We start from the raw sequence: 22,853 nt of genomic DNA, 5'->3' as shown, positions 1-22,853 counted from the left end.
CGCCATCATCATCTTATGAGTTCCTTTTTATTGTTCAATGCATGGCCACACACACATACACGGGTTTCTATTTTGCACGGTGTATGATGGGACAGTCACTATGGAAATGCTGATGTTGATGGGATACATTATTAGGAGTTTACATGGGGTCCCGAATTCCTCAAGGGAGGGAGAAAAAAAAAATTATCAGCCAGTCCCCTTCCCTCTCTCTCTCGACGATTAGCTACAACGTGACGCTAACCAGCTCCTCGGTCTAACACGACACTGTGATAAATAAAATCGGAATCCTTCTTTTTTTTTGTTTTAATTCTACTTCAGTGGATCCACAGGCGTCATCAAATCCTTTCCCTTACACATTCTTGCATGTCACTCAAATTTAGCTTACAAAAAAAAAAGCAAAATAAACGTCATTTGGGTACAAAAATAAAATCCAAATTAAAAACCTCTCACAGGGCAAACGCCTGTCGTGTCTTTTTTTCTTTTCTCTTAGCACAATACATAAGTCACTGGTCACAAAAAAGTACACTGCAAATAAAGAAAAAAAACTAATCGAAAACAAAAAAAGCCACATAGGAAAGAAACCGATCCCGAAGAATTGTACATCCGTCCTCAACCTTTACCTGCCAACGAGCTGCGAGAGCGCTCGTCTGATTTCGAAGGCTGGGCGCCTCCACTGTCACTCTGTGTGTCTGTGTGTGTGTGTGTGTGTGTGTGTGTGTACGTTTGTCATCATCGCCCGCTAGTTTACAAAAAACGCCGCCCGATCAGGCTCCAACCTTCTCGGCCCCGTTTCTCAAATACAGACTGAAGAAGGGGGAAAAGGGATGGAACAGAAAATCCAAACCACTACCGCTCTAAATATCTATATGGACTCATCTGAGCGCGAGTGTGTTCATGTGTGTGTGTGTTTGTGTGTGCGTGCACGCGCGCAGTTTCTCTCTCGACACGTTATGTACTCGTTTTGCTAACATATACAGTGTATTCCTGGTTAGGGTGTGAACCAGGGGCACTTTAAAAGTTGTGTCGCGTCCCCCACCATTTCCCTCACCCCAACCACTAGGGGTCACTCTTTATGTTAAAAGGATTGGAAGTGGCCGATGTGCCGCTGTTATTCTTTTAGTGCCACTTCCCCTCCCCCCTCGCTTGTCTCTTCTTGTTATTTTTTTTATTTTTTTACTCCACTGTCTTCACTTTTCCAGCTCTCCAAGCCTGAACTCTTCCTTCCACACCGCTTTTACTTGTCGGTTGTTTTTTTTGTTTGTTTTTTTTTGCCCTTCGGAGACGCAGATACACAAAAGAGTGGGAGAGAGAGAGAGGGAGCGAGTGTTGTGATCGATCAGCTGTTCGCAGCACCGACAGCTGCCGCCATTTTGACCTCTCAGCCCATCTCCTTCCACTGCCGGTAGAAATCCACGATATTCTTTAGCTCCATGCCCGCCGAGCTAGCTGCCTGCAACGCCGTCTGGCAGGAGGGGAAAAAACAAAAATCCACTTCAATAAAAATCGCTGTGTGGATTAGATTATTCTGTAAAACTCCCCAAAGCGAGAAGTTGATTGCACACAAATATTTGACCGTAAAGCTCAGGTATGTAACTTTTGTTGATTATAATTGTTGATGAATAATTGTTGCTGTTGTTATTCTTCTACCTCTGTTTGGTCTTTGTGAACAGAGACCATGATAAGTCATTTGTTTACTGCCTTGTCCTTCTGAAAACAGGCTCTGTCAAGCAAAACTATCAGACCTGACTGAGGGAGCGTTTGAGTATATACACAACAACAGAGCAGAGGCCGCATCATTTACAACTTGTGCTAAAATATTATTAACTCCCGTCAAGTCAGACAACTTGTTTTAAAAGAAACAACATCTAATTGTTAATCTAGTAATTAACACTGAGCACACTCTATCACAAAAAAAGTACTAGTGTTTGCAGGGTTCCCACACCTTGGCCGACATCAAATTCAAGGACCTTCCAGGACCAATTCCCCCAAAATTCAAGGACTGAATGTGCTGACAGAGCTTAAGATGGGAGCGCAACTTGTAAGAGCCGCTTCGCCCATGGCGTCCGCTTTTGTGGACAAGTGATTGTCCTTTTTGGGATCTTGATCCAAGTCAGTCTTTGTGTCATTTTCTTTGGCGAGACAGAGATCTTGGAATTTCCATTTCCCAGACATCACGCTGTCATTTGCTCACTCTCTTGCGTAACGTTACTCGCTCATTGTTCTCCGCGGAATCTCGTGTTAACGGCAGAGAGACAGTGGACAGAGTCCACAATCACAGTAATCTGCACGCATCAAGCAATGAAGGGCCTGAAACAGTAGGTGTCGTCGTAACAAACAAGGGAGACATTTACCTAAATATCAACCATTTCATTCTTGCAGAAATGTCAAGCAATTTCAAGGACCCATGTCTGTCTAGGGCAATTTTCAAACTCTTTCATGGGCCTTGAAATCTTTTTTTCCAAATGAATTTCAAGGACCCGTGGGAACCGCGTGTTCGACAACTTGCGAAATGTTGAAAATACAGCGTGCGACTCACCTTCATAGCTGCTGATCGATTGCAAAGCTCCTCCACCTGATGGCCGGTCAGAATGGTCACCATGCCGGCCGTGTCTTCATCTCCGTTGTTCTGGGAGACGGTTAACTGACGACAACTGTCCACCATCTTATACAGATGCCTGGAAAGACAAAAGAGGGGACCCCGCGTCACGTCAACGACCTCCGAGACGTCAAAAAAAAATCATTTAAACAGAAGTAAAAGTCTTACCAGGCTTCCACGTCCTGCCGTTTCAGCTTGTCTCTTTCAAAACTACGACCCGACTCCTTCTGGCAGCGTATGTACCTGCAGCAGCGTGAAGTAAACAGCAGTTAAAAAACAGCCTTGCATATAATTTGGAAAGAACAGCAGGAGGAGATCCAGTAGAACCCACACACACCTGTTGCCTTTGCGAAATTCAGACTCCAGGAAGCGGATGCCGTCCCTCGCACCAGGGTTTTCCTTCTTCAGTCGGTCAAGTCCATCGATTACTGCAACAAAGAACAAAAATCCCTTGATGTTGTTTGGATAAGAAATGGATACAGGTTCATGGTCTGCTGTCCCTCTCTACAGGTGAGTCATTAAAAGAAAGTTTGAAATAATCGAAGAGTTTCCATCCACTTCCTTGGTTCAGCGACACATCAGCGACAGCAGGAAACATCTCATCCCTTTCTCCTTCACCTCCTGCTGCTGCTCAGAAGAGTCAGAGGCGGAGTCAGTGCACTGACCTGTCCGGGGGATGATGATGATGAAGCAGCCGCTGCTGGCCAGCTGCCGGACGAGGTTCAGGTGCTGGCAGAGAGCAGCTGCGTCTGGCACCAGGTAAGGAGACATGGATGACTGAGCCTTGGGCTGTTGAAGGCTGCCCTCTAGCTGCGACACCTCCAACTACAAGGATCAGGCAGAGAGAGGGAAAGCCATCAGCTCATGATCTGATGATGATAATATGATAATGTCTGTGGCTTTAATGCTCCACATACACTCCGCCAATTTATTAGGTACAATCGGCGTCGCAGTGACTCAATTCACGTACAAATTAGAAGAATAATAAATTAAATTAAAATAATTTGCTCCTCTTGAACCAATCAGATGAGGAATTACATGGATTTTAACTTGATCTTTATCCAACATCTGCGAAAATGTAAAATGTTGTAAAACGTGCATCACCTAGTAGGGTGACCATGTCGTATTTATTCAACGTAGCAAGCTAAACAAGCTATAACAAGTGGTTGTTATGGCAACCCAAGTGCAGGTGATCAAAGCAAATGAGGCAGAGAGCAACTTTAAAAGTCTTCAACTGAGTTATGCAAAAAAATAACATTTTCATTAGATTTACTTGTGTTTTGTTTCACATGACTCATGAGTTTATGCATCTCTGCCAAGCACATCCATTTTTAATGTGACATTCTTGGAGTTAATGAAATGATCGTGCATGTGTGTGTTTTTTTTACAAACAGGATTTCACACGCAGGACAAAATAAAACGTTGGGCGTAAAAAAAACCTGTAATCGAAGTTGGGCCATATCCCTCATTAAGCGATTCCGACGCGCCTCCTCCTCCGCCTGGACGAACAAAGACGATAAGGAAGTCAACATTAAATGGCACACCAAATAAAGACCGTTCAGTAAATGCAATCGATGATAAGCATTTTAAAATCTATGAATATATAATGCATAGTATATGCAGTGTATAGACAGAGAATAACTAGAATATACACAGAATGAGCTTAATATTTACCGTGTAAACATTATCACAATGAAGTCGCACATCACTTCTGTTGCACTTTTAAGACTCTGCAGTAGAATAACAGGACGGACTTGCAGCCTCTGGTCACTCACCATTCTGAACTGGGCCTTGGCCTGTTGCACCAGATTGTCCTGTTCACACTGGCTGATGCTGGTGAAGATTCCCGCCTCTGGGTTGAAGTGAAGCACGTTGCCCTGAAGATTTGTTACAAAGTGGCCAAAACTGCGAATGCAACACACTCGCACCACACACTGGAGAAAAGAGACGGCAGATCATTTATAATTTAGTACGGAGATTTGTTGTTTGTTTGTATACGTGTTCTGTTTGGAACGCATCAAAAAAATACAAGGTCCTTTGGTGTGGAATTATCAAAGGCCTCATAATGTCGTTTAAGCAGCCACTACACACAGAAATTATTGTTTGTAAGAAAAAAGCTAAAAGAATTAGAGCTGCAACTAACAGTTATTTTCATAATCGATTAATCTGTCGGTTATTTTCAAGATTAATCATTTGGTGTGAAAAATATTGATCAGTGTTCCTCAAACCTGGAAATGATGATGTTCTCAAATGTCCTGTTTTGTCCGAAAACCAAAATGATTAGCTTTTAATGATTTCTTTGTTATCCAGAGCAAAAAAATTAAGAAAATATTCACATCTAAGAAGCTTAAACAATCGGAACTCTACTTTTAATCATGAATAAAGCTTCAAACCAATTGATCGATTATCAAAATAGTTGTTGATTAATTTAGTAATCGATTAAGTGACACATGATGAAAATATAACTCGACACCGAGACACAGAATTTATGTCATATCATTTTAAAGTGTTTTGATTACTTGTGTTGGATCAATCAACCTCCAAGGACTTTAACCTCTAAATGTTGTTAAATACCATAGAGCTCACGTGTCTTTGAGCTCTTGGACTTGGTTTCATGGCCTATAACTCTACTGTTGAACCGGTTTCCAACTAAAAACAGGACTCTACCAGCACACAATTGTTTAACATTCAATAGCCAGACATTTCCTTCAGGAGTTAGCGGAGACTAAACACAGAGACAAATAAGAGCAAATATTGTACTTGGATTCATCAGGTGGCCACGGACACGACTCCAAAATGAATAATAATGCTGTTCTGTGTCTATTTTGATGATCAATTAATCCATTGGGGTTAAGTTTTCTGATTCTTCAGCTTCTTAAATGTGAAAATGCTCTGCTTTCTTTGCTCCATGTGACAAAGAAACACTGATAAACATGTTATCATATTCAGAATTTCTTTTAAACCAAACCCTAACCCTATTAATTGATGACGAAAAGTCTATATAATGTTGAGCTGATTTAATTCATTCCACTGTGTGTTTCTGTGTGAGTGCATGAGTTCACCTCCTGCAGGGGGCTGAGGGAGGTGTTGCGGCGGCTGAAATCAAGGCGACGGTGAGCAACGCCGAGAGCAGGCAAGTGTCGCAGAGCCACGTCCTCGGGCAGCAGCAGGGTCTGGACCAAACCGGGCTGTTCACACTCATTTAACAGCTGCGTCAACTCTGTGTTCAGACCAAGCTCTGCAGCGCGCGCACACACACACACACACATCAGTGAGAAAAAAAAAAAAATGAAACGAGAAATATTCAGCGTATTAACGATGTAGTGTAAGTCAACAAAACATGGATGAGATGTTCTTGTGAACACAAGAGTTCAAATGTATAAGGTACATGCAAAAATATGAACTAATATAACAAATGACATAAAACTGCATGGACAAATAAGATTTATGATTTCACCGTTTAACAAACCACACCAGAAATGCATTATACTACTGAAATATATCAAATAATATCCCAATTAAACAACTACTGTATGGTTTTACACATGGGGAAACCACATATATATCATGCTTATTGAAGCATGCTTATTTCCGTGATTTTGAATTTACTTGCAATCTAATTTCATTACCGTTGTATTCCACATATTCCAAAAGACGCTCTTTCTTTGGCTTAATTTTGTCCCTCAAAACTTTGTAAACACGTAACGAATATTCAATAAAGCAAAACCTCAAACTAAAACATAATATTCTTAAGTGGGGACATACAGTACTGCACAAAGTGCTAATATAGAACCTTTAAATATTTAGATTTGTCAGTGTATTATGGACTTGACAGCTGTAGTGACTTGATAGTATTTTTTTTGGGAAGAAATATACACTAATATACACAAAACAGACAGTGGACCACCACCAGCAATAATGACATTACACAATGTTATTTTAAATGATAGTCAGACAACGGTTGTGAAATCAGCCATAAAAAAATGCAGAAAAAGGACGACTTCAGCACTATCAAATTTCAATAACTGATATACTGTGCAACACACTTGATGTTGTCTGTGTAGATATAGTAAGTTAGGACTTGTGGATTTCATAATTCAATAGATTTTTGGATGTTAATTTACAATTACGTTTGACCTCTGTAACCCGCTTTAGTTGTGTTAAACACAGAGACACTAGTCCAGAAGTAAAGGTTTGTGCATTTCACAGTTTGTCCGGTTGTTTTTTCCAAAGATGAATTTTACATTATACTAATATTGAAGCAGCAACGACACAGATTATTCCCGACTTCCGTTGCAAAGTTAACATTCTTAGGGGATTCACTACCACAGTAATGGCAGCTTGTTTACTACCAGTTTTCTACCTTTTCTGTGCAACCACAAAAGAATAACTGATTTAGGAGTAAAAGTCGATGTCTATCAGCGCTGCAAACATTTGAATCTTTATGAACCCAATGGTGTCAGTAACTCACCAGCCTCGAGCATCTTGTTTCCATCTGGCAGCAGGTTGAGCAGGACAGACAGTCGGTTCCACAGACTCTGAGAACTCTGCAGAGAGAACAGTGGATTACAGTCGGCTGAATCTACTCCTCACGTGTGTGTGTGTGTGTGTGTGTGTCCCCCCAGAGTCTCATGGTCATAACAGGAGGCGCTGTCGTCTTACCTGTGCACACATGAGGATAATATCAGTGTTGGTCCTTAGCCAGTCGACAAAGACCTTCACCACTTGGATCAAACCCTGATTGGTCAAGATCTCCAGCTTCTCCAGAAGGGTTTTCTCACTGGGCACGGACTGAGTGCTGGGTTCACTCCCCTCTGAATCAGAGTCCAAATCTGAAGAGAAGGGTGGTAGAACAACAGAACAAAAAACGAGTTAAAGGGAATCTTTGACATCACTAAAAGTCATCCACTGAGTAACAACGGAAAGGCTGCAGTTTAATTTTTTTCTCATCAAATTAAAAACAGCACACGTATGATTTAGAGCTCCATTTTCTAGTTGAAAAGCATATTACCATGTTCACTGGTTCCGTTGGCAGTGCCAGGGTTGATGTCGCTGGAAGACTCCCCTGGAGGAGGCGGAGTTTCTTGGGAGGGTGGAGCCGAAGCATCAGTGGAGGTGGGAATATCCGCGGAGGACGAGGCCTGTGGCCTCAACAGCATGTTACTGAACGTCGGTGCCAGGCGGAAGCAGCGTTTGGCCTGAAAGAGTTGCGAGGACATGGCCTGGAGGTTACTGCTGATGCTGGAGTCGGTGGGCAACAGTGGCCCGTTGGTAGTCGGAGGAGTGTCGCCGTTCCTCTCGCCTCCTTCTTCCTTAGGTTGCTCTTCGTCCTCCTCTTCATCCTGGTGCTCTCGAGCCTGACCCTCCAAGTTGTCCGAGCTCTCCGCGTCTTCGATGTCTTCCAGGTCTGAGCGGGACTCCTGGCTGTTCATGTCAGAGTCGGTCTCAACATCAAACGCTGTTCCGCCTTCCTCCTCCTCCTCGGAGCCACTCCCCCAGCTGCCCTCCTCACCCAGGGGGTCTCTCTTTGTCTCCTTTCTGACAGAGGACGAGTTGAGAGGGGCTCTTTTCGCGGTGCCACCAGTTGAATCGCAACGTCCGCGCTTCTCCTCGTCATCGTCTTCGTCGTCTTCGCTCTCAAAGCCTTCGCTGAGGTCACTGTCGTCCTCTCCTCGGCCGTCCTTGTGAGCACAGCGACGTCTGCGGAGTCGAGACAGGCGAGTGTATTTCTTCTTCTGCCTCTGTTTGTCGTCTTCAGACTTGCGCTGTTCGTCCACGCTGCTTTGCTTCATGGCAACAACCTTCTCGGGGCCATCTTCCTCCTTAGCTGCCTCCTCCTCCTCTTCATCTTCTTGCTCCAGAGAGCCATTCTGCAGAGGCTTCTCTTCGGAGTGATCCGTCGGTAAAGATGCCAAATCCCTGATCTCCAGATCATCTAGATGAAGAGGAAATGTTCACATTTTAAAAAATAAACAAAATTTGTGTTCAATGCTCAAGAATGCTCTCTGCTTCTAAAAAGATGTTTCACTAATATTCCTGATTGATTTCTTCTTTAAAGAGAATATCAGACACAGTCAATAAAACTGCTCTCCACAGCTGAGCCAAGGTGTAAGTGGAAAAATACATTTTAATAAGGTGGAAACTTCTCACACTGCTGTCCCACAAGATTTAAAACAAAAAGAACAGCACTTTAATCCTAAAAGATGTTGCTGATGAGGATACATTGGGATTGATGCATTGATCTATGAAGCAGGCTGGAAGATTTCCTGTACTGTGCTGACTAATCAGGATTTTTTTCAGCACTTTCTCACAGTTCAGTGTTCCCACACCTACTTAAAAATCACATTATAAAAGGACTTTCAAGGACTTTCCTGGCCCATTGATCTCAAACTCAAGTACAGCTTGAGACGCAGAGGAAGGTTAGTTACTGTTACAACACACACAGGCTTTAGAGAAGTTCATAAAAGCCCCCACCAGACTAAATGCATACGTTTTCTAAATGACCAAACAAAACAAATGCCAAATATTGTGTTCCTTCTCTGCTTCTCCCTCCTCTGAAACAACATCGCTCAGAGGAATTCTTCCAAAGTCAAATTTAAAGCACTTTCAAGGTCTATTTTCACATTTTCCCAGCACCTTACAGCCGTGGTAAACTCCATATGTATGATGAATAAACACAAGCTCATTATTTTTCCCCACTTAAAGAGATTTTTATGAGTGTAAACAACCACAATTGTTTCATAATGGCAGGATTATAATACATAACTAAATCCACACTACTACATTCACCAGCCAGTGGATTAGGTCAACCTGTTCAACTGCTTGTTGAACCACACAGCAGCAACTAACCACATTTTAACCGTGTTTATTTGTTTTTAATATTTATAGATTCATTTAGCATCAGATGTGGGGTTTTTTTTATTGAGAACTACACATCTATCTTTCCGTAACAAAAGTTACTACACATTTTCTATTTCATAATTCCATACTTTTCCAGTCAATATTAAACATCTGAATACCAATTGTTAGAACCTTATTATGTAAATAAATGGTTTTAAAATACAACTTTTAACAAGTATGTTAAATACTGACTTTGTATGCCATTATGTTGCCAAGTAATTATAAGACATGACACTGTCGCTGCCGACAATAGGTCGCTGGCTCGACGACACGTATGGAAAAAAATTTAATAAATGCGCATCGCAGTCGCACGGGAAACGGTAACCATGGTAACCGAACACCATTCTACAGCCAGCTTGATTAGTTTCATATCATCTACAGGTAGGGTATGTTGTGTTACTGAACAGATGGTTTTCTCACACAGTTGGACTTTTTTCACTTAACCGTCACCGCCTGACCAGACTCAAATGACCTCAAGTTCAACTCCAGTTCAAACTTCTTTAGCATCAGGACGAGGAAGTGAAAGTAATTTAAGTGACTTAGTGATATTTAGTCAGACAGATATTTGTTGTGAAATTTAAGTGCTTTCATGAATTCCAAGCACATGTAAGAGGCCCTGTAAATAAACTCAAGCACTTCCAATTAATTTGCAAACCCAGGGTGTTGAAAACTGTGCAGATAAGAGTTTCTCTCTCACCAGTGGCATCAGTGTGAAGTGGAGGCACCTGGCTCTCCGCTTCCTCCAGTTCAGCCTGCAGCCGGATGTTCACGTGGTTCACCAGGTGGGAGAAGAGGGCCAGAGTGAATGCGATGGATGCGCTGTACTGCTTAGATCCTAACGAAACAACACACCAACAACTATCAGTATGAGACAAATTAAAAAATGTGTCTACCAGTAGATGATTGTTTCCAGAAGGCGGTAAAACAGGTGTAGTCAATTCATTTCTTTAGGTTTGCTTTTCTAAATACCAAATTTCAATTGCCCCCCAGTACTTTCAATACTGGAGATAATTGATCACAAATACTCTTGTGAGACCGATGTTGGTCCTCGAAGAATTGGTACAGAAATGTTTTTACAATTTTAATGTTATACTTAAGTTATTAACATGAAGATTATAAAATTATTTTAAAATCTTAAAACACAAAAAGCCATATTTATGACAGTCAACTTTTATATATACACATATATACACATGTGTGTGTATATATATATATATACACATATATACATGTATACATATATACACACACATATATACATATATGTATACATATACACACACATATACATATATGTGTGTGTGTACATATATATACATATATACACACACACACATATATACATACATATATACATACATGCATACATACATACATATATAAATATATATATACACACACACACACACATGGCCTTAATATACAGCCCCGAATACACCCACTTTTTTGCACTGAAGCAGATGCTTATTACATAAAATGAGGAAGACTGCACATAAATCAGACGCCGGCTGTCTGTCCTAAACACCAAGTAAGGAGGAAGGGTAAATGCCAGAGAGGTGGGAGAAAGGACACTCTAGTTCCAGGACATGCTTGGGAATGGGAGGAGTGTGCATTCTCATCATTAGATGTCACCAATTATTAAACACTGGACTTTTAACAGGTTAATAACTCATAAAGTTGAATTCCCAAGGAGGCACACAACATTTTCAACACAAAAAACTCACAAAAACGTGCTCACATATACTGACTTAACAATAAAAATCATAGCAACACCGACCTCCCCTCTTCAGGCTGTGCACCACCATCAGACAAGTGACGACCATCTTAAAGACGAGGGTGTCCGGCAGCACGGGGCAGGAGCTGTCACTGTGCTGCTGCTCCTCCTCTTCCTCACTCGGCGACTGGTGAGCGCCACCATGTGTTATAGGCGGCAGGTAGAACAGCACCAGGTTAAAGTCCTCCAGCACCGACTGGCAGAGTGACGTCACCTCAGTCTCCATCAGACTGCAGGAGAAACAGTGGGAATTATAAAACAGCTGGTTGCGCAATAAACACACCGGGAATCATCGAGTGTCCATTTATGTATGCAAGTATTTGACTCTGATTTCACTGTGTACACGCCTTAAAAATGCCAATAAAGTGGTTAAACATTAAAAATACAGTAGAGTCAATGATTAATTCTACAGTGTGAACGTTGGTGTTTCACCTGTTCTTGGGCTGCAGGAGGCTCTGCAGGTACATGAAGCTCACCAGGAGGCGTTTGATGTCTTTTGATCTGCAGCAAAATAATGGACACTAATAAATAACAAACAACTCTTTTTTTTCTTTGGTGAAAATGAGCGTGGAAAGCAGAGTGAATTTCTCAACGGTTCTGTCTGAAGCACTCCCCACCATCCTTAACCAGGCTAACATTAGCTTAGCTTGCCATGCCCAGATGTTCAAGTGTTGCAGTAAAACATAAAAATATAAACAGTAGATCTATCAGTTTTATTCATCAAAGCATCAAATCAATTCTTTTTACCAACCAAATGACTGAATCTAACCTAGACGGTTTAGGATCAGGTTTACAATGTATAATAAAAGCACATGAATCACATGTATGACAACATTTGAACAAATAGAGTTCATCTCCAAGAAGTGCTGCAACGCGAAAACCCGATTATTAAATGATCGCTTAATGATCGCCGACTATTTTGATTATCGATTTGTTTTGTTTTTTTTCTCCAAACAATGAAAGTTCTTTGATTTTTCAGCTTCTTCAGTGTGAATATTTTCTGGTTTCTGGTTAAGAAATAATAGACGAAACGAGAAAATATTGGCAGATGAATCAATTATGAAAAGTATATATAACACACAGTACATTTGTACATGTATTATCATCAGTATTAGTGTTAGCTCTGAGGTCACAGCGTTATACTGACTTGAATTATGTCCAGAGATATTTAATAATTACCTTCTACATGCCTCTTGTGTATATTTAGGTCACATACCTAATAATTAAAATTAGAAATAGCTGCATTTATGTTTTATTTATTATATATTATAAAAGGGGATGTTCACAATGACAGTACTTTGAGTGTTCTTTCCAAGTGGCAAACAATCTGTTAATCTAAATGTCTGCATGCACCACCATGTAAATACTCCTGGTGACAAAAAGTGCCATCAATCATGGTTCACACTGCATCTTAAAAAAACAAACAAATCACCCGATTCAAATGTCTCTGTGAAATGTTTTGGACACCATCGTGGAGAAGAAGCTTCCTGAAGCACAAAGCTCTAAATTATTCACTTTGTCTTTAATTCCTGCTGCAGCTGCTGTTGAAACAAACTAATTTCCCCACAGGGATCATCAATCATCTAATCCCATCAGCGGCGAGACGCTGTTTTATCCCAACAATAGTTAAAGAGTGTTTCTGATTAAAAGGGAGAGAACACAAGTCAATAATTATATAAAAGACCCCGATATGAAATGGGACTAAATTAGAATTACTCTGGGGTGTCAAAACACTGAAGACAAAATATCCTGTTTATTCCAGACTGATTAGCCAGTGCATTATGAAAGGAGGCCATAATCTAAAGATGCCCAGTATCATTTATCTTGGCGTCATATGAAGTGTAAGGGATCTGCCGTGGTTTTCCGACATGGTCAGAAACCAAACCCACAGAAATGCTCCTCACCTTTGACGAGATGGAGACAGCTTCTTCATTTCCTGCTTCTTCACTTGATGGTACATCTTAGCAGCTTTGTCGAACAGGCGCTTCAGGTTGCCATAGGCGCCCTCAAAGGGGGTCTCTGATTGGATGCTGAGCACGGAAAGAAGCATCTGTTAGGAACTTAGTTACTTATGAGATCTGGCTTAGTTTCAAACATGACTTGCAAAAGTATTCACCTCTTTGGCAGGTTTCCTTTTCTACAGAATTTTGGGATATCATGGACTGAATTTACACAAAATATGTCAAAATTGGAAGCGAATGAAGAGAAATTAAAAAAATAAAATAGATTCCAAAAATTGCATTGAGAGGGCCGAGAGACTTGAAGCTGTAAATGCTCTACCAAACACCTTCAAAGTAGCAGGTAAGTCATATAAATCAAATGACACAACCGCCCCCTAAAAACATTATAGAATATGGGAGAAACGACAATGGGGTTGAATACTTTTGCACGGCACTGCAATGGCACATAAGAAAAAGTTTTCTCACCAGCGTAGGTAGTAGTAGGTTGCTTCGACGTTGTAGAACTTGCTTCCTGCCAATGTGCCCAGTTGGTTAAAAGGCATTCCTTTACACAAGTAAATAAAGAAAATGGTGAAACACTTTAATAGCATTGTAAACAGAATGTATGTGTAACAATCTTCCATCTTCAGTTACTATATTTCTCATTATTAAACCACAACATCTATAAGCTTCTAAAATACCAATCAACTCATCGAGAAGACAATCAACAGATTCATTCATCCTAAAAAAAAATAAAATAATACTATATTTTAAGAGGTTCTACAAGACACTCACCCATGTGTGGCATGACAGAAAGGGCCTGATGATAAAACCTTTCAGCCAGCTGCTCAGCCTCCACACCAGCAAGCTCATTCTGGTAACGGGCTGCAGAGGAAAACGCATCAAATAATAGTAAAAAAATAGATACTTTTTATCGGAAAAAGCTTGATCATTTACAAACACTTTACAAAGTACAGTCTAACATAGAAATTAAAAAGCAGCGGCAACATTTAAACTAATGAAAAAATTAAATAATGAAAAAAGTAGACATAATAGACATTTTAGCAAGAGTAACTTGTTATGGATTTTAAATCTCTAAGATCACATAAGAGGAGGTAAATAATGATGAAACGATCAATCAATTATTTATCGATTACTAAATTAATCAACAACTATTTTGATAATCAAAAGTTTTTTTTCATGGTTAAAACAAGATTTCTGATTGTTTAAGCTTCTAAAATGTGAATATTTTCTTCATTTCTTTGCTCTGGTTAACAAAGAAATCATTAAAAGTGAATCATTTTGGTTTGTGGACAAAACAACACATTTGAGAACATCATAATTTCGAGGTTTGACAAACACAGATCAACATTTTTTAAGGTTTTCTGATATTTTATGAAACGGTTAATCGAGAAAATAATCGACAGATTAATCGATTATGAAAATAACCGTTGCAGCTCTAATGTACACAAACGCAGACAACGGACTAGAGTTAGCTCACATCCAGTTCAATCATTAAAATTTCAATATCTCTGTCACAGATAAATCTAAAGCAGTGCACCTGCCAAATAAACTCTGCAGCGGAGCCAAGATTTCCCACACTGAATGACACGCATGCTGTCTCACAACTCGACAAGCTGGCTACAAAGGCGGCGTTATCATGTTATTACCTAGATCTCCGAGGTAAACCAGACAGCGATGACACGCCATCTGTGCCCACTCCATCTCCTTGGGTGAGGCAGACACTGGTTTCTTTCGGCCTGTGTGGGAAAAAATTTACCCAACACATTTTTGTTTTACATTTCATTTAGTTGATGCACTCATCTAGACGGGCGTCAGATTTATATAACAACGCATACAGATAATATTTCAGCAAAGCAACAGTTTGGAATCAGAGAACAAGTCAACATTTTCCACACAGTCTATATTAATTCTCCTTCTCTACATGTCAGAAGGTTATTCTGTTTTAAGTGGCCAATAATAAACCATTGTATGTATTTGTTGTATTTTTCCTTTGTGGCTCTAAAATAATCTCATGTCACTAAAATCTTAAATATTAAACCCACAAGTTTCAAAAGACTCATTCCTGACTAAAGCATTAATAACAAACTCATGAACAATTATTTATCACTTGACATAAAACAAAAGGTTTCATTATATTCTACTGTAAATTCTCAATTCCTACTTAAATATATAGAAAAATAGAGATCACTTTGGACGGATACACTACATGAACAAAGAAATGATCAAATTAAATGCAGCTCGTCTGATCCATGTTTGCATGAGGGTGTTTTTGAGCATCTGACCGATCAGAGGGTCTGTGACGTGCGTCCAGTCGATGCAGTCCTGCAGCTCCAGCTGGTAATGGGACTGGATGTAGAGCAGCAGGTGTTGGTAGAAACCCACGCCGGCGATCAAGTGCGTGCGGTAGGCACACTCCAAAGCGCTGCGACTGTGGATGTGCTGCATTGAAGGAAAGAGAAGGAAATCGGATAAGGTGAAACATTACAAAGGTGTGACCAGAATCAAAAAATATAAAGCTGAGGCAACTGTCAAATGAGTTCACACAGTGCCAATTATGCCCATCAGCTTCACAAAACTTTGTTTCTCAGTGGAGCAGAGATGTGTCTTGTGTCACCCAATGACATTTTGCGCGCCACACACGTGGAATAATGCATATTACGTCACGACTGATGGAGGGAAGGTGAAAGTGCGACAGTTTCATAGAGCAAGTAAAGCTGAGACAGCAGCAAATGTCGGAATATGGAGTTGTGGTATCGGAAAGCTGGAGAGCAGCTAGACTCTTAAAGCCGTGTGGAACGGTTCAGTACAGTATGTATTTTTTCTTTTGCATTTCCAACCGTTCCACTCTTTGGTACCCGTCCCTTCCACACTGTACAGGACTGTACCAAACGAACCATACCATGATAGAAACGCAGTATGTGTGCCAATCTAATGTAGACTGACTGCCATTTATGAACCCTTTTTTTTATCAACAGTTAAGGAAAATGCACCAAATTTAATAAGCAGTTTATGAATATTTTAAAGCACAACTCTTTTATAGCAAAAAAAAAAAAAATCAGCTGAGAAATGACCCAGCTACATTTGATTGTATTAATGATCCTTTTACCGTGTTGGTCAAATACCAAAGCAAAGTGCCATTTTTTAAAGGTTTGGTTTCCGCTGGCACAGCCTGTGAATAACATGGTATTTTGTGAGGTACTTTATGAGCCAGTGACGACAGAACAGCAGATGTCCTGTTTAAGTTGACCTTTAACCCATAACCAGTGTGTTGAGCCAGCTAACAAGCAAGAAACAGCAGTCTGCAAACACATGCAAAGAGGCATGTTCCACAGCTGTAGGACCGCTCACCTTCTTGTTGGTCTTGATGACCTGGATGACCTCGTAGTAAACCTTCCTCCAGAGCAGCTCCTCCGCCTTGCGGCCGTAGTCGACAGGGTGGAGAAACATCAGTTTCACACAAAGCTCTCGCAGCCTGAAAGCACACAGACGCGCACACACACACGAGTTAAGGAGGTGATTGGTTTGACTTGAGGACCAATGGATTTATTTAATTTCACAAGAGAAGTTTACACAGGAAGAGAAAAGAATTACAGGATTGAAACCTTTAGATTTGACCTTTGGTGATGTTGACCTTTGCTGGTTCAAGCTTCTGACATCGCCAGAGAGCAATAATATAATGATTAACACTATTTGAATATGTTTCAATTACTAAATTGATTTAACCATTTTGATAAAAGATTATTCAGTTTAGGTCGTTTTTTTTAATAATTAAAAGAATCATTTAGATTTGTCATCTTCTAAAAGTAAGTTTCTGGCTTCTCTGCTTCATATATCAACAAAACCTTTTAGAACCGATTAACATTTTCAAAAAAAAAGAAGAATAATACTGATAATTCCCAGCAAACAAGAAGGTGTACATCATTTATGTGTGACCCAGGCATCACCCCTTCAGATGTTTTCCAGCTGTTTTGAAAACATCTGGTTCACTTATGTTTGTTATAGGTTGACAGCGAACTACCCAGACCCCATCCAGACACAGATCTTAGACTTCACTACGATGACTCTGAATACATGAATGAAATCACGTCACATTCAAATATAATCTTAATGGTGTGTCCAACAAAATGCAACAAATTATTGTAGATACTTTTTGTTTCACTTGACAATTTAACTGATGAATCGCTTGGTCTATAAAATGTTATGTCCCAGAGCTGAGGGTGGAAAACTTTGTATGTGTCTCTTTGACAGTCAAAAACAAAAAAAGATACTCATTTGTAATTTACATGACCAAGAAGAAAAGCAGAAAATATTCACAGTTAGAAGACAGAACTAGAGAAAGATTTGCGTCTTTTGTAGAAAAACATTTAAAAATGCTCAAAGTAGTTGGTAACTGTTTAATTTTTAAGACACATTTGTCCCGACAACAGTGACAGGCCACCTAGTCAATGAATCAGAAGTCAGAAATGTACAAACTTCTTATAGACACTGAGCAGAACGATCTCGATCTGTGTCTGTGTAGACACCTATGACTGTTTCACACATTTACTTCCTCTTTCTCATTGTGTGCTTTCATTTTAGTGTATTCAGTTTGCATACATGCCCTGTTACGCTGGCTGTGCGACTAAAGCTCAATTTATCTTTAACTTACTTTCCTTAAATCTTTAAGAGATCACATGTTCGTGTACATACACTGATAAAATTAAGAGGCACAAACGGACATGTGGCTGCATTTAACAGGAACTGTAATGCGAGACTGCAAATCACTTTACTAACAATTTAGTAACCAGCCTAATTACCACACTGACCCGAAGGTTATTTCTGAGTTACTGTTCTGAATGTATTTCTAGAATCTCCAGCAATCCTTTAGACTAGACAGGTGGGAATGAACTGGTTATATCAAGAACATCTTTCTTCAGAAGCATGTTTACTTCTAAATCCAACAATAGGAAACAGGAATCACAGGTTTAAAAGCAGGTTAGTTACCTTTCATCCAGGTGATGAAGGAAGGAAAAGTATGTGGGGACTAGTTTGGAAAGTTTTGGAATGCACTGGAATGTTTCTGTGTAACTGTTTATGTATTCTAAGGATAGACTGAGATTACGTATTCAAACACATTTGAGCAGTATATGGTGGGTTTTAATTTGCTGGTCATAGCTCAAGACAGAAATGATGAGATAGACTCGGAGTCAGATCCATATTCAGGAGCTTTTCTACAAACCACTGTTAACCTAATGAGTGATATTAACACTGTGGCAAACTAAGCGGCCATTACCGATGTTTTTGCTCAGGCCTAATACTGACACCTGTCCTGAGAGTTTCAATCACATGCAAAGAACAGGTTTGAAAGTCCCTAATGCATCCTGAATGTGTCATCGGGTGCAATCACAAAAACACATTTAGAAATGTTTTGGGCTGCATTTGGACTCATACTCTGAGGTCAGTTTCAAGTCTTTTAGTTTTTCGTTAGTGAAAACAAATTGGATATGAATTGGATATGTGCATTTACATCTGAGAAGCAGATGGAACACATGTGGACACTATCCAAGATTACATGACTCTCTTTTGACTGGTGCAAAGGAGGACAAGGCCTCAAGCCAGAGGACTCATGAAATGTTCCTGCCCTTTTAGCCTTTGAGATAAGGATTTCTAAATGTCAAAATAACACTACTTTCAGTAGCAAAGCTGACCCTGTGGGCTGTCTGCCTAACTGTCAAGCAGTTTAAATGCAGATTTCAGATGTGGGTCACTTTTGAAACACAATGTAAGCAGGTTTTCAAAAGAAATTCAAAATTACATCTCAGCAAAAGAGCATCAAGTGTAAATGTAGCCTTAGAGATGCATGTGGCCTTATTCTTGAGCATGCATGAAAGCAATCCATCACAGATTTATTTACAATTCTCAGCACCCACATGTTAGTTTCCATTATTTATTAAAATACTGACAAAACACAAAACCCTTGATATTCCATGACAAAGATAAATACTCTTAAATCTCCTCTCTCTCATCTACACACTCGTACTAATACACAGATGGACACACAAAACCCATTCACAGCAGTACAAACTAGTTAACATAATTGTGTTAACTTGAATAGACATGACGTCAGTGTGTTTATGAATACAGTGTGGGTAAAGCTAGAGCCAAGCACATGTGGTCATCGGAGGTGCATTTTAATTCCAGGTGAGAACAATTATACTTAATGCTGTCCAGCTGCTGTGTGTGTGTGTGTGTGTGTGTGTGTGTGTGTGTGTGTGTGAGGGTAACAGACCCGACCCGACCTCAGTCGCAGTCAGTCAAATGTGCCTGAAATTTTTAAACCGACTCTAGACGTAATCAGGTAGTGTGTATTGACTACTGACCCAACTGCTAACACTGCCAGCAGCCAATGAAAGAGTAGGTTGGAAATAGTGCCAGTAGACGAAGACGACAGGAAGAAATGGGAATATCAAAACTGACGCTCTCATAGACATGGCTGCTCTCGCATTTAGATGCATTCAGTTGGTTTGACAAATGTAGTCTGTGATCCATCATCAGGCATAGTCATTAAAAGTATGATCCCCAGTCTTTCAGTCCTCATAAGCTGCTGAGTCGGTCAGTTAATAAAGTTAGTAAATAATAAAGTTAGTTTTTATTAATCCCCTTAGGGAAAGTATTCCTCTGCATTTTGACCCATCCTAGAATTAGGAGCAGTGGGCTGCCACACTGAGTGGCGCCCGGGGAGCATTGGGGGGATGGGTACCTTGCTCAGGGGTACCCCAGCCCTTTTTTGGCCGGGTGGGGATTTGAACCGGCGACCTTCTGGTTACAAGTCAAGTTCCCACAATGTGTGTAGTCAATGTGTAGTCTTTTCAAAATCGGTAACAACTGTGAATGTTGTGAAGTGGTTCTGCAGCTTTACCAGGACCTGAACAGGGCTTAAAGATGAAATGTCAAGGCAAGATTCCTATATGTAAATACATGCATGGTAAATCATTTATTATTCTGACTTCTGTAGTTAACTCTGTGATGTGAACGCAGGCAGGCAAATGAATGAAGTCCATAAACTGCAGGTAGATTTGAGATTAGCAGCTGTGCTGCAGGTTATAATAATGAAATAAGAAGACAGCTTGCCAGAGAGTCACGTTAGCAAAATAAACACGAAGTCAGCTGACTTGGGATTTGCGTGAAACGAAGGAAGATGTAAACAAATGTTCTGACAGTCGGACACATGCACTCACTTGTTGCGAAGGCTGATGTTCTCCGGCTTGAAGACCTCTCTGTAGGACGCTTTACTGCCGATGATGACATCCAGTTTGTGCACAGACTCCACCACAGCCCTGGACAACATTAAACATTAGAACTGTGACAAGGCTAAAAATTTACAGCACGCTAGCAGACAGGCAGGCAGCTCCCTTTTCTTTTAAGTTTCACTGGAACAAAGACAGTGGTGACTAATAACGTTCATTTTACACTGACGAATGCTGCAGGGTAGTTGGGCTAACATTTCAGATCTGATGTGTCATGGAATAGAAGAGGACTTGAGCTTATTCTTTTATTTGCAATGCGCGAAGTTAGCTATCATTTAGCACCTTGGTTAGCTTGACAGAACGGCCTCGCCAACTTACCTATAAAGCCGCTTGATGTGAAGGACTTTCGCCTCTGGCTCGCTGTCCTGTCCCGGTCCACTCATGTTAGAACAAGTCCAGTTATTTGTTCACACGCTCCAGGGTTCAGTCGCCGCTTCCTCCAACCCCCCCGACACTCGTCACGGCTCCTCGGGTTTGTTCCCCCGGCAGTGACAATCCTGTTGATAGCCCGCTAACGCTAGCTATCAAGGTGGCGTTAGCTTTCCTCTCCTTCCCTCCGAGTCTCTTTCGCTTCGTGTGTCCTTTGGCAAGACCCCCTCTACCCATCCGCTCTGAAACCCGGGTAGGAGGGGGTGCCCGCTGATGTGAGCTCTTCCCGGTCAGCTAAAACGCTCTGATATGCCTCTTGTGTTGTTACCCGTTCTAGCCATTGCAACGAAGGCGGCCATTACTCCTATCAGTCAGTGACCGCCTGAACGTCGCGAGAGTGTGGAGCACAATAACGAGATTATGGCACGGGTTGCCAGATCATCTTTAAATTCCTCATTTTAATTCAATACTTTATTGTCACGCTCCTTCAGTCCTTAACCCTAACCCTTTTAAATTCGTTAATAATATGAACTATATAACTATAATAACATAAAGTCTGGTGCCTACCACAAAAGTTATATAACACATACAAGTTTATGTTGTTTCACAGGTTTTAGAATAGAATAGAAATACTTTATTCATCCCCGAGGGGAAATTGTATTAACAATTATGCATTAAATTTTATCGATAAAAGCTCTTCTGCATAGGATCAAGTGCAACATTTACTGTATGTGAAATGTTCTTTTTGTGATTTGCACTCACATCTCTTTTGCTCTTGCGACTTTACTCAGAAGTTACTTCATTTATAGTTAGAAATAGTTTTCCTGACTTCACTCTCTGTGACAGAAATATTACATATGTTATGATCACTAAAGCAAAGATAATGATGCTTTTTATTATTATTATTATTATTGTTGTTGTTGTTAATTTGGTCCTATTTCTTAAATAATTAAATAAATAATTTATCTTTATTAATCCCCCTTAGGGGAAATTATTCTCTGCCAAATTCCTGATCCATAAATACACATATTATAAAGGGATTCAAAGCAGAAATGGAGCAGTATGTCTTAACTTGCCACTGTGATGAACAAAAAAAGCAAGCGGTAAAAAGTCTTGATGTTTGTACAATGTCTAATGTACTTATTTTAAAAAAAAGAAAAAGAAAATAGATTTCAGACCGCTATGCAGCAATATTCTGTAAGTTTCTTCTCTCGACTTCTCTCATGTTGCTGTGTTCATATGAAAAATAATAATGACAAGGGGAAAAAGTTTAAAATAAAATAATACAATTAAAAAAAAAAAGTATGAGTATGTTTGGTATTTTTTCTGTTTGATTATTCTTGTACTTAAAGCTCCAGTGTGTAACATTTAAGAGGGTTTATAGCCCAAAATTAAATATACCTGTGGTTCAAAACCTGAAGACAATGGACCTTTGATTAAAACTTCACATACAGGTCTTTTACTTGTGTACACATACAATGTGGTCATTCTACTACCTTTTAAAAAGCTTTTAATACAGTTTTATTACCATATTTTGGTGGCAGCACACGAAGAAAATAAATGACTGGTAAATTGCATCCATTCCTGTTACTACACTCTGGTCATGTAATTCTTATTTCTTGCCATTAGAGGTCGACAGAGATCACAGATTACTCAATGATGCTCTTCTAAACAGTGTAATGTATTTTTTAGTCGGTTTGGGGAGAGCGTCATTAAATTAGTGGCTTTTCATGTAAACATATGACGAAAATAAAATTCTTGCATTTGATGTGACTGACAAAATACTTATGCTCACTGTGACGTGAAGTGTAACCTGACAGACTTATTACGTGGCTGTGTTTCATTTCTGTGTGGTTTAACTTTTTTTGTTCCTGCTCTCTGCACCAAATTCAGAGAATTCATCAGCCCTGTGAAGGAAGCAACGGCGATTTACGAGGATAATTACAAGTTTGCAATATTCCGGT

The 22,853-nt window shown here is 40.1% G+C and overlaps 1 protein-coding gene across 1 annotated transcript; it reads right to left on the bottom strand.

Moving 5' to 3' along the window:
- Positions 1-5: 5 nt before the first annotated feature.
- Positions 6-21,277, bottom strand: smg5 (SMG5 nonsense mediated mRNA decay factor). Its single transcript, XM_044034016.1, has 22 exons — positions 20,839-21,277; positions 20,452-20,550; positions 16,583-16,706; positions 15,517-15,673; positions 14,881-14,970; positions 14,006-14,095; positions 13,697-13,775; positions 13,175-13,300; positions 11,703-11,771; positions 11,274-11,500; positions 10,194-10,331; positions 7,608-8,531; positions 7,259-7,428; positions 7,068-7,143; positions 5,659-5,834; positions 4,372-4,530; positions 4,036-4,095; positions 3,262-3,421; positions 2,934-3,024; positions 2,765-2,839; positions 2,537-2,675; positions 6-1,462 (listed from the first exon to the last, which is right to left on the bottom strand). The coding sequence occupies exons 1-22, from the start codon at positions 20,901-20,903 to the stop codon at positions 1,379-1,381; spliced, it is 3,378 nt and encodes a 1,125-aa protein (XP_043889951.1). The 5' UTR covers positions 20,904-21,277; the 3' UTR covers positions 6-1,378.
- Positions 21,278-22,853: the final 1,576 nt, after the last annotated feature.

Source organism: Solea senegalensis, linkage group LG9 (genome assembly GCF_019176455.1).
Source record: "Solea senegalensis isolate Sse05_10M linkage group LG9, IFAPA_SoseM_1, whole genome shotgun sequence".
NCBI classification, from domain to species: domain Eukaryota; kingdom Metazoa; phylum Chordata; class Actinopteri; order Pleuronectiformes; family Soleidae; genus Solea; species Solea senegalensis.
The sequence above is the reverse complement of the archived record's forward strand: the minus strand, read 5'-3'. Positions and strand labels throughout refer to the sequence as shown.